General features: G+C 42.9%; 1 protein-coding gene across 4 annotated transcripts in view; it reads left to right on the forward strand.

The window, feature by feature from the left end:
- Positions 1-13,172, forward strand: part of LOC112457171 (spectrin beta chain, non-erythrocytic 5) — a 61,310-nt gene that overhangs the window by 25,809 nt on the left and 22,329 nt on the right. For all 4 annotated transcript variants that reach the window (XM_025020109.1, XM_025020089.1, XM_025020102.1 and 1 more), the window contains exon 3: positions 218-385. In XM_025020109.1, coding sequence (XP_024875877.1) covers positions 218-385 — 168 coding nt within the window. The remainder of the gene's footprint in view (positions 1-217; positions 386-13,172) is intronic.

Consider the following 13,172-nt stretch of genomic DNA (forward strand, 5'->3'; position numbering starts at 1 on the left):
TAGCGTAAAACAGATTACAAGAGATGAAAATTTACATTCAGATATGAAATCTATGCCTGTCTAAATATTAGTGCTTATATAGTATTTTTTCGTATTAATTAGCTCTTGATGTATAAAATTACTTTTGATGAGTAACAATTGTCTACAATTACAATATCTTTTCGTGTAACTTTCTTTCGATTTTTTAATTGAATTATATCGGAATCTGGGTTTTCAGGCGCGCATGGAGGTGGACGATCTGTTCACCGATCTGGCGGACGGCAAGAAATTGCTCAAACTATTGGAGATCATCTCCGGCGAGCGATTGGCCAAGCCCAACAACGGGCGCATGCGAGTTCACAAAATCGAAAACGTGAACAAGTCTCTGGCGTTCCTCCATACCAAGGTAATACATATTCCCGAGAGTATGGCTTGCCTTCTTCTCTCTCTCTCTCTCTCTTTCTTTTTCTTTCTCTCTTTCTCTCTTTCTACATCTCACTCTTTCGGGGTCTCGAGTGTGTGTTTCTCCGGACGTTGCTCACTCTCGAAAACCTCTCGAGAACGAACGATCAACTGCGCGGTCCGGCGCGGTTGCACGTGTTCAGCGCGCGAACAACGTTGTTCGCCGAGGAATAAATAAAGGCTCCGAAAAAGCTTCCAAGCGAAGTCGAGAGCCGGGTAAATTAGTGGGGCAACAAGCGGGCCCGTTAAGTCCCGCTCGTAATTTCTCTGTTGAGTCATAGACCGTAGGCGTTTACATCTCGATGCAAATGCGCTAAAGATAGATGCACAATATTAAATTTTTGCCAGAACGACCTATGTACAATTTAAACGAGCGCGGATTTAAAGATAATAGATATCAATATTACGGTATTATAAATACTGATGTTTAATTCGTCGTGGAGATTCGAATGGTAATGCCGATGACTTGCACACCGTAATCACAAGTATCACCGTATTAACGCAAAGAATCATCCGGACGATTAATCTAACAGCTAGCCGTTATTTCCTATCTGTCTGGTAGCCCACACGCGTCAGTACGCGCTGTCTAACGACGAAGCCGAAGAAATTCTAGATCTGACAGATTAGAAACCTCTATGGTCGATCGTCGCGGGCGGGTTCGCGGACGAGGCGCGGGTTGAAGAAATATGATGTGCGACGCGTCGCTTCCGGTAACACGAGGATCGGGGCCACCGCGTGATTCCTGTTGGTCTCTTTGGAACCGACGGGCCCCGATACGAACGCCGACGCATCGTAGGCCTGGTCAGTCAATGCCTCCGCCCGCGCTCGTCTTACGTTGCGCGGGGCTTCGAGTTTTATCCTGCTCCTCTCTCGCCCGGTTCCGCAGGCTCCTCCTCGGCGGCGTATATACGGGCCGCGCGTAGTGAAACTATTATGTCATAAGCCACGGAGTATAAGAGGCCATTCACGAGGAGTTTACACTTACCGGGCTTCGTTGCGGCGCGGCGAGCCGGTGCCCACCGGAGCGCGCGAGCCCGCTCGAAAAAGAATACCGCGGAATGCCGAGGCGCAACAGCAGCGTATTTGCGTATTTGTTTCAAGTAACGTGGAATAATTAAATTTAGATAATTCGTAGATTTGTAAGCGAGATAAGACGGGACCGAGCGCGCGATAACGGTTCTCGGTAGCTTCAGCAAATAACTATTTCTGCAAATAGCCATTTGCGCAAATCGTATAGATGAAGTTTACGGACACCTACTGGCGTAGAATCAACCGGAACAGATCCGTGCGATAGTAATTCTCGATATAAGATAATGACGGAATAATATTAAGAAAGTAATTGGATCGAAAAGGAAATAAATGCTTTCCACCGCCCTTGTACGAATGCGTACAAATTGCGAGGTTCCGATCGCAACGCGTGATACAGCCTTAACGCGTTACCCTTTACGGAAACATATCTCAGCGGCGAAATGATCGTGATGCTCGGCCGTATACTTTTTACTGTGCAAGTACGTGTTTTATCGGTACCGCGGTAATATGGACGTAATCGTTAGGCATCGTTATGAAGTCGTGCGTTAAATCGCCGTGCTCGATACAACGGCCGTGGGCCGATCGCGTGCGATGAAAAACTCATTGTCCTTCGCATATAAGGTATCGAGCATGCGACATCATTAATCCATTTAAAGAAAATTTATTATTTTTCGGAAACCATCAAGATAATTCACGAAGGCGATCAGATAACTTGGAAAGTCACATTTCGAGTTTTATTTTTTCCCAACAAAAATGTTGTGCTGCGTACTACGAATCGCACAGTATAACTTAATGATAATTTATTAGGCTGCTCCACGCGGCCACAATACAAAACAAAATTCTCAGTGAATTAATACCTTTAAGAATGATACTAGATTTTCATCAGAAAAACTATATTATTTGCTGCTACGGCAACAAAGGCTTAATTTAGGCCGAAGACCTTCTACCATAACGTTACGAGCTAAAAAGGCTCCATTCTTGCGCAGATTATTTACGCGAGCCATTCGCATAATTTCGGTGGGCGGAATGCGATTGCATTTGCGAGCAGTGATCCATGGCGTTTGCTAAATAATGCATGACGCCGTTTACCGCCGTGTCTTGACGTCGAAGACCATCACGGTGCGTGTTTCCGCGGTGCAACTTTTTGCAACTCCGCGATCGGCGAACCGAACGGTACACGGCACGTTGCGCGTTGCGCGCGCGATGCAAAAGATTTTCACCGGTTTCTCGTTTCCCCCATTTGGAGAACGGAGGAAAAGCCACGTTTGGGTAGTCGCTTACTTCTACCTTAACGGTCTTACGCGCGTAAGTCTTCCAGCAGCACGAGCGTTTCTCTATTCGTATGACCGGCAGAGACTGGCATTTTTACAACCCAGTATAAGTTTTAGACCGCGTAATTATAGCGAGAACACTAGTAATTTAGTAATGAGTCTTTCTGTACAGGAAAGTTCTCGTATCTTCCATGCTTCTTTTTTTCAAGAAATAAAAATAATTATACATATTAAAATTATAATGAGATTAATCCAGATAATAGAACTAAATATATAAAATTAATTATAACAGCCAATTAGTGCTTTGAAATTACTCTTATTTATTATGAAAACATTCCAGTTATAACGCTTAAATCTTGAATGAAATACTTGTTAAATTAAAGTAGAACTCATTTTAAAATTAATTGGAATATACAAGACTTCTTGTATTCCTCTATTGCTCGTTCGTATCTCTAAAGCTTGATTCGCCGAAACGTTTTAATTGCCGGCAATAACTCAAGAAACTTGGCGTCGAGGCGACCGTTACTCTTCTCTCAGTTCGGCCTTTATATCCCCGCGAAAGGAAAGGCGTTTACAAAAGCCATTAGACGCGAAAGGATTAAATATAAAGGCCACACCGGCGGCCACGCCCGAGCGTATGTCAAATTTGGCTCGTGCATTCGAATGCCGCGTCGCGTCGCACGAATCGATCACGGTCTTATCGCGCGGCTGTCTTTACGGTGACGATCTCACCTCCCACCGCGGACCCCTCGAAAAAGGACACGAGTTATTTCTGGAGGATGATACGACGATGCCGTCCGTTACGAGCAAACATTCCGCGGGCGAGTGCGTGCTTCAACAAATCCGTCCTCGCTTTCGACTAAGGACGCTTTGACGCTATCAACGATTTGGTTCCGATATCAAGTTAAACGTTAAACGATCAAATTGAGCATCGAACGAAAAGCTGAATCTCTCGAATGATAATTAAAACCAGAATTGGAAAAGAATCATAAGTAGAAACTCTGTTTTAAATAAAACTAACTCATTTGCATAGAAAAGTATCAATAGTCTAAGTTTAGGCACTCTCTCTTACTTTTCTTTTACTGCACGTTTACATAGAAAGTCGAGGAAATTTTCACGGTCCGGCATAATCGATGAAACGCTTGTGTTTTCACGTCGAAAGGTATTCACGAAGAAAAGTCACGATCTAGCGCGAGTTTCTTCCTGCCTCTCGCACGATGTCGTAATAATAATGACGCTGATCGGTAGACGAACGATTTAAATAATGAGCTCTTGTTATGGCAGAATTAGCCGCATTATGCGGGTAATATCTGCATAAGGTTTCCTTCAAGTGGATCTTAGAATTCATGTTATACCAATCAATAAAATTCTTTAAATGAACAAGACTCTTGATGTAAGAATAACATAAGAATGAAGAGAATTTTGAAATGAAACGATATAATGTTCAGACATGCATTAAGATTATGATTGTAACATAAAACTTACAACACATCAAGGACTGTAGAATTATTGAGAGAATGCTCGATCAATGTCTAGACATTTATGGCACTTAGCATCACTTGTCACATTGCAAAGTACAGAGTTGTCCCGAAAGGACGAGAATCGAGAAGACGAGACGAGGAGAACGCAGAGGTTTGGAATTCTCGAGAGGCTTGCGCCAGAAGTGCGGCGTCACGATTCCTGTGTCTCGCCCAGGGGCGCTCTTCTCAGGCACCCACAGGAATCCAACCCCGAAGTAATTAGGGAGGTATCCGTTGGACGTTCCGAGAAGAGACGATCTCCCTCTCGCGCGAAGCTGTCGGCGCGCGTTGCACGCACACGTAGGAAATCCGCGCGAGGAGGAGAAAGAAAGAAAGATGAAACAGAAAATGCCGAAGAAGAGGAGAAGGGAGAAAAAGGAGAAGGGCAGGTCGGACTCTCTCCGAGTTTTCCTGCTCCTTTTCGGCCAATTTTCGGCGATCCATAAATCGGAAGGCAGGACCAGAAAGTGCAAGTGAGTGCGACGAGGAAAACGCGAGCCCTATAAGTGGACGAGGAGGAAGAACGGGAAAGACAAGAGTGCGGGGTAGTCGATGGAGGACGAGGGAGGAAGAAGGACGAGAGGTGGAGGTCAGCGACCGGCAGGCGAAACTTGCTAGACCGTCGCGAGGCCTTGCAGATGTGAAATGAAACCAGACGGCACCGCCATAGACAGGAGAACACAACAAGAGGGAGCACAACGGAGGTGCCTATTTAGATAAAGGGTACGAAGTCGGAGAGAAAAGAGCGAAGCAGGCTGTGTTGAGGAGTGAATCGTGATTTTGGATATCAGTTTCTTCCGTGGCTTGTTCGTAAACTAAAAACTAAAATGATCAACCGTGTTGTTTGAACTGATTGTAACCGGTATATTCTGCTATATTTTTATTTATGAATTAACGCATGGAGATATCCATGAAAATTATATCCTCGATCTGAGATTTCTAATTTGCGGTGGCTCTCTGTTGTCTGATTTAGGCTTCAGACACGTTCCACAGACCGCAATTTCCTGCTGTCCCTCGGGCTTCATTCCCCTAACGCTATTCTCTCCGTTCTGTTGTATTCTTATGCAGACACGTCGACCTATGCTGATCTTCGCGTGTTAGACAATAGCGTTTAGAACTGTTTAGAGCCCAACCTCGTCTGAACCACGTCCGTTACGTCTTCACCTTGACGTCTCCATCGCGGTTGAATGCGATAATAGTCAAAAACGAATACAACAAATCAGGAAGAAGAGACGATTTTATTGCGACTATAACTATATGTTTAATTTAGCTATTACATCAATCTCTCGTTATAAATTTCCTAATCCAGAATAAAATTGTTATTTGACAATAAGTTGAAAAAAAATTGCGGTTCTTAATTTATCTTTTATTTCTTGTTTGTGTTTATTATTATCATTATTATCATTTAAAATTCTTCTAACGAAATATTAAATACTTTGCTTCATATTATCATTAATAATCGATCAGCATTGCAAGATTAATCGCTAAAGATTTCATTAAGCTTCAAATTCTTGCGTATTTTATGCACAAACTGTGCCACGGTTTTTATTATGATAAAAATTACACGTGATAAGTATAAAAGTTATATGGACGCGATTGATTGACATGTTGATGTAGGATATCCGTGATAACCCGAGGCATCATCCCATAAAAATTCACCGAGGAAGCTGTTAAACGCAAAGTGTTTTCAATATTCGAGAAACGAAACAATCGATCAATTGATCCTTGCGTGTTAGATAATAACGCTTGAAAAAGAGCCGGTCGTTCTCCTCTGTAGAATTCTCTCTAAAGTCTTAATGGATGTTATGAAGAACATATACACATTAATAATGACACGTAGTCGATCACGTAGAAGTAATAATTCCTACTAGTTTTGATTGATCACTACACACGTCAATCCGTTACTCTTGTAATATTAAGCATGTAACTGGATGTAATTTGTTATGCTAATACGATTATTTAATGTCTTGTGATCTAAATGATAGCTACAAAAATGTTTGGCCCAAAAGTGAATTTCTACATATAAATAATGCTATTTCTTCATTTTGTTAAGATAAAAATTTTTAATTGCTGAACGAGAGACAGCATAATGCAGTAGTATCAGCTTGAAAAAGTTGGATAAAACAAGTCACTGATAGCGCACATTGCAAAAAACTCAGTAAACTATAGCTTTATTAAAAAATTATTCTGATAGGAAATCAGAATGACGTGCAAAACTGGGATGATTGCATTGATATCAGGCATTGATTGGAGGATATCAATAAAAAAGTAGCCGATGATAATTAATTCTACGCTACTTCCATCGCGACGATAATAAGAGAAGATTGTTGTTTGTCCGATTTAACGCGTTATCGAATATGCGTGCACGTATTTAATAACTTATAGATAGCGTTATCTACGCACGAAATGTGATAGTTGACCAGAGAAGTGCAAACAATAAAGTGGAGCAATTAAATCGTAACACGATTTCAGTTTCCGATATAAACGAAAATTTAGAAATCTTGAATAATTTAAATCATTCAAATTATTATACTTACTGCAATTTAAAAAGTTTACTGCGACAATAATTTAGTCCAAATACTTTAAAAACTTAAGAAAATTATTTTAAATTTTATTTATCTTAAATACATGCAAAGTATATTAATTTGTGTAGAAGTCTAAAAAACATTAGACTATTATTGTACCAAATTTCTCAATTGTAAGTATTTCTAGATTTTGTTTTATTAAATCAAACGAGATCAATCAACTAGCATGTCTTAGCTTGTAGTTTTTCGCAACAATCCTTTAGTCCGCCTGACAGGGCAAAGAGAACAAATTGAAACGCGAGGCAATCGCATAGCGGAGAGCAATCGACAATGAATTATCGCAAACAGGTATTATCGCCGATCGGCGCGCCATGTGCCCGAAGAAGATTTCGATAGCTAGCCTTCTGCCCTTTTATCCGGCAAATTGCGCGTTCCAGCGGCGCGAACCAGCCTCGTCCTTTACGTATCCTCTACACGCGCGTCGTTCCCACAGAATCGAATCACGCAAATTAAGAGCGCCGTTCCGAAGTACCATCCGAAACCCGTGATTACGTTAATCCCGCATGATGGTCCGCGGGATGGTATATGCGTGACAGACATTTGATTTCCGTTGTTACGCGGCCGCATGCGTTCGCATCACGAATGTGAACTGCGTGAATGGCGAACGTTGGATGTACAAAAAGATTAAAAGAACCAGATCTACGGGCTTTCTATATAATTAGATATTATAAAATATAGAGTTATTATATACGAGTATTCTCTGAGTATACTTTAATCGGCGCACGATTATCGATGATTCCGATAGCGATGATTCACAAGAATCACGACGAAGACGGAAGCGGTGAGAGTTGTGCGAAACCGTTTTTGCTACTGTTTGTGAAACTTCAATGAAACAGAATTAATCGGAAACATATGAATATCATATTTCCCGAAATAACGCGTTCGTACAACGCCCCCGCATTATGATAATAAATATTCGGCGGTGCATCGCCCCCGCCTTTCATCGTAGATCTTTAGAATAAATAAATGGAATCCCCTTTTCCCGGCAACGTGTTTTGTCTTCAAATAACGAGGTGCCAAATATCGCTGCAGAGAAAAATATATTAACGAAAAATATACTAAGTTCTTTTTCGAATTCTGCACTTATCAAATTGCTATCATTAATAATAAATAATTAATAGAGTGCGTTACAAAGAACAGTATCTCACAACGACTGTTTTTGTTGACTTCATACTTGATGATAGCTTACTGACCTCGGAAATATTAAATCGAACATTTAGATTAGTTGATTGTTTTCGAGGCAACGTAGATAATTGGCTGAATGTGTCGAAGAGCGAAATATAAGACAGAAAATTCATTATCTCCGCGATTATGTTGCCTCTCCGTTTGATGTTACATCTCGCATATTCTACGCTATCATTATCTATACTTATCGGGAATAGAAAATGGCAGAGAAACAGGTCGACGAAGACCATGAAGAAATCAAGGACTTCGCGGGTCGAAAGGGAGATAGATGAATCGCTGGAGTGATGTGTGATCGAAACTTCCAGGATCCCAAGATATTCCAGCCGCCGGCGAACATCTCTTTGAAAGATGTTCGACGATCGATATCGCAAATTTGCATATGTTTCGCTTCCTTTTTCTCGTATGCGCTGCACGCAGGCTTCCCACGTTTCTCTTTTAAGCAGAGTAGTCGCAGAGAAAGCTTTCTACGTGTCCTCGTTCGACGGCATCGGCTGCGCCCGCCCGCAGAGTTTCCCCGATTTTACGATTCCAACGCCATTTACGAGAGCTCTTCCTCTCTTTCTCTCTCTCTTTCTTTCTCTTCCCCTCCCTCTCCTAGAAACTGCACCCACCGGCTCTCGTGAGCCTTTACGAGACGAGCAACGGGCTCCGCAAGGATGAGATACGGCCGTAAAAGCCAAGGGACGTCTCTTCTAACGGGCTCCACCTTGACCGCCCCTCTGCCCCCCGCAACATCCCCGCGGCTGCATCGTCATCCTTCAGCCGTCGCAGGCGGACACGTTGCTCAACCTTGTACTCCATAACCATTCACGGAAAGCGCAAAAGCCGACGGCGTGCACGTGCGCGCTCTGAGACTTGAATGACATCCAAACTCACCGGCGGAGTATGCTAACGCGAGACATCCGTCGTCAAGGATATCTCGAAGCAGCCGGCGTATTCTTGTCCAGTTATTCCATTTGAGAGAAGAAACGTGCAGTTGATTGCTCTCGACAGAAGTTACAAGAGTATTTTTACCGCGTGTTATGCCTTATCTTAAAGAAAAACAAAGTTCTGATAAAATACAATTATCAATTGTCGAAATTTTTGTGCGATTCCTCTGTCATACAGTCGAACACAACATACGGTCGAATTAATTCTATCACAAGCAAATAAATTTTGTTTCAATTCTGAAGGAAACGAAAAAAGATAATAATAACAGATATAATAGTAAAATTAGCATATACGAGTTCAACTGAATTAATTCCGAAGGAACAACTTAATTATCCCACATTTATTAGAGTGATACCAATCAGATTTAGAATCATGTCACTTTTCTCGACAACTCGACACGATGTTTACGATGATGTTCGCGAGATTTCTTCAGCGAGACGCGCCGTACCGATAGAACGAAAAATAGCGACGTAATCGGTTTTTTTTATTACCTCGCGCTTTATTGTAGCATAAATCTAACGCGCGACACTTATATTGAAGTCAGTGATCGTTCGGAAACCTCGTTCCGAGAGTTTCATTAACCTATTTAGACGGAGCGGCCGAGAATTCCGCGGATTTAATTTCGCGCGTTTTCTCGAAACGGTGACGAAACACACTGAGAATCTCGGTGGTTAAATGTCGCCGTAAGTTAGGAGCGGGGAGTTTCCTTTTACAAATGTCATTCCTGCATGCCTGCGATCGATATTCCGCAGCCCTGCCAAGAATGCGCTGTCATAGGAAAACCGCTATACGTGGCCCCCGACCCGTCCCGACCGGTCAGCATTTTTCCAGCAAAAATTCTTGAAGATCCTACTCCAAAATTCTTTATCTCTTTTTACGTTAATCTTATCGTAAAACGAGGGCTCAAAAATATTATACATTTAGTTAGGCTTTAGGCCTTTTGTAATCGAGACCTGCAGGAGATTAGTGGACCGTCCTTTTCTTTGCTTCCACTTGCCTACCTAGAAAATCACCGCCACTTTCCTCGTAAAAGGAAGTAAAAGACAGATTAGCTAAAGTGTCCCGTTCAAAAGAATAAAGCTTCATCGGGACGCAGTTATAAAAGTAAAATATAAATAACATGGAACGAGAGAACGAGATATGAATCTATTGGCGAAGGATTGCGAATTTGCTACCGTACCCGAATGAAGAGTCAAGTCAACCACGTCATCTTATAAACACAGTCCGTTGCGTTGCATTTCCACGGTGCAGTTACTGTCTTGGAGAAGCAAGCACGGTCGAGCGGATACCTTACGGCGCACCGATCCAGTGAATGTCCGTACGTAGGAGTCGCATTCCACGGTAAATGCATTAGAATTGCTATCCCCCATTCTCGCCGACGTTACGGGCCTCGCAACGCTGACCGCGTTTTATTACCGCGCAACCCCTCGCGAAATTAATTCCCGCGAATGTTTCTATTAGCTCGTACGAAATCGCGTCGCGCGGATGCATTCCTCGACGACGGACGACGCCAATAAATTCACGGCTATTTCTTCCGCGAGTAACTGTGAATTGAAAGATGCGTGGAAAGGCCTTTTCGTTCCGCTTCGCTTCGGACAGAAAGTCACGTTCGACTCGAAGATTCATGCGATGACCACGAAGGCTGTAATCTTCGTCATCATTGTTATTCAATAATATTAACTCAGTCGAAATTGTATTGAAGTGTAGAGTTAAAATACAAGATTTTTAAAATTTTCTCGAAATATAACGTTAAATTCTCTCTACTAACTAGCAAAAAGGTTCTAAAAGACGTCTAAAAATTATGTCATCTTTTGAACGTTTTTGTGATGTCTTTAAAACGTTTTTTTAGAACGTTCTGCTAACTGAGAAGCTTTCTCATACCTCTAAAATGGCTCGATTTGGTTGGGACCACCGTGCGCTTCGCGGCATTGAACCATGTAACGACTTGGCGCTCTTTGCTCGCGCAAAACGGCCGGCTCGCGCATTATGCAATTATCAATTGTAGCGATCGTATTTCATCGGGGCGACGGCGACGGCGACGGCGGGGTCGAGGTTCGAAAATTTAATCTACTCGATCGGGCACGCTTCGGCACAATACTTCAATTAGGGGAGCTGTACCGAGAGGCGCTTGAGGCGCTTTAAAACCGCGCGCAAATTGCGGTCGGGCCCAATGCGCAACGCCGGCAAAAAGCGATCGCCGCCGCCGTCGCCGTCGTTGCCGGCGGAGAACGGACCCCCCCTTCCCCCCCCTGATCGGGCCGGTTGAGTTATTTAACGCCGTTGCCCGTTATCGACACCCGTGTGTGTCTCCCTGCACGAGTTTCAACCGTACCCCGCATTTTAGCCGACGACGCATAACAGTATCGCGTTCTCCGGCGTTTTGCTATGCAACCACGGCGCTCATTCATTATTCATGCGCCGCTGAAACTCGACTTGCAACAACGTGAGTGCACGCGCCTCGGCGTGGCGAAAATTCGAAGGCTCGGTGTACCGCCCGTTTTACTGCCCCCCCCCTTTAATGCCTTCGTTGATCAACGGATTGTGTTTATGTCATTGTAAAGATAAAAACGCGGCGAGAAAAAGATTTGTCGGAAAATATTGATCTTGCCACGCAAATCATTTAGAAATTAGAAAGATATTGATGTTAAATTATCGAGATTGTTGCAAAATGTTTATCTCCGGAATGTGCTTGTAATTTTAATAAATTTTCAATTGCATAGACTAACACAAAAGCGACGAACGCTGCGACAGCTATACTTATAACGATGAGTGCGCTGAAAATAAATTGCGACGCCGCCCTTCGTAAAAACGGGAGTCAATTATTTCATCAAAGGCAGTTTTCTTAACGTGTCGCTTATAGTAACTTGTCACGACTACGCTATATTTATCCTATTGCTTTCTTGTAAGACTTCTCAGATCCCCTGGGGTCGTTTAAAAATACCTCGTGGTTAATTTCGCGAATCGCTGAGTGCGACTTGTGTCGCGCATGGTGAATGGGACGGTTAAACGCATACGACGATTTTTGCTTACACTTGGATTTTAAATTTAATTCAAACGTTCATTTCATAACGTTCGACGTCCGAATATCATTAAGTATAGACTGCGTTGTGATTAAATGCAGTAAACTATTGCTGTTTCTTCGTTTTTATCGTAATATTTATACATATTATATATTCATGTAAATATATACGATGCGATACGTATGCTATTTATAGTATAACGTAGCACACATTCGAGTGTAGCATTTTTTCAAATGCGAATATTCTGTTTTATGTATAGTTTGTCATAATACATTTGATTTGATTTGATTTTACGCAGAAAAAAATCCAACTGCGCTTTAAAATTAGTATTTTAACACACTTCGCTGCATCGCATGATCATGCCGCGGTAGAAAAACAACTATACTTGTCTCGGATAAAGTTGCGTGATGATACACTCTATAAACTGTTTTGAGAAAAAAATTTCTAAAAAAAAGACAGTTTAACAAAGAACCATAAAGTGATACACGAAATATAATTCAACTTGCATTCCACATTTTGATCCAGTCTTGTTTCCATATGCATTTTATAGGAATTTCGTGTAATTTAGTTTACATTTTGTTGCATTTTATTCGCGAATCGCGTTGTGTCTCGAGCGGGTCTGCGCAACGTTGCATTGTCCTGCAGGCTTCGTCGCTCGGCCGCGCTTCGCTCCGAATTGCATTTCAGCTCGCGATGCACCGTTGAGCAGCGGTATCGCTCGGGCCGTATCGCGCGTATCGGTTGACATCGCATTAGAATTCCAAAGTTAATGACGTGAAGGAGGGAAGAGGGGGGACGCGAGATCAGCTGATCCGGCTGGCTACCGATCGTTGCACCGCGGTCGGCGCGTAAGCCGCACGTCGTTACGCGAAGCGTCGCACTATCATTATCGAATGGATACCGCTCGCTGTTATTACGGACGAGGTGCATAATGCGCGCGGTAGCTGCAAATTGCACGGTGACAGCGACGGGAATACGCTTGCCCCCGTGTTCTCGCCACACGGTTTAGCCTAAGTAGATCATTAGTCGTACGTCCTGTCCCGTTATCGCATGCGGTGAATCACGCCGGAAGGGATGAACTTTTTCAGGTACGATAAATCGGTTGCGACATTCCGCGCGCGTTCGCTCAGCTTAATGTGCCTTGTTCGCTATTTGTCTCGCCGAGAGGACTGTCTTCCCGTGTATATAAAA

This window comes from Temnothorax curvispinosus, unplaced genomic scaffold (assembly GCF_003070985.1).
Source record: "Temnothorax curvispinosus isolate PA1 unplaced genomic scaffold, ASM307098v1 QBEX01000740.1, whole genome shotgun sequence".
Classification (NCBI taxonomy): Eukaryota; Metazoa; Arthropoda; class Insecta; order Hymenoptera; family Formicidae; genus Temnothorax; species Temnothorax curvispinosus.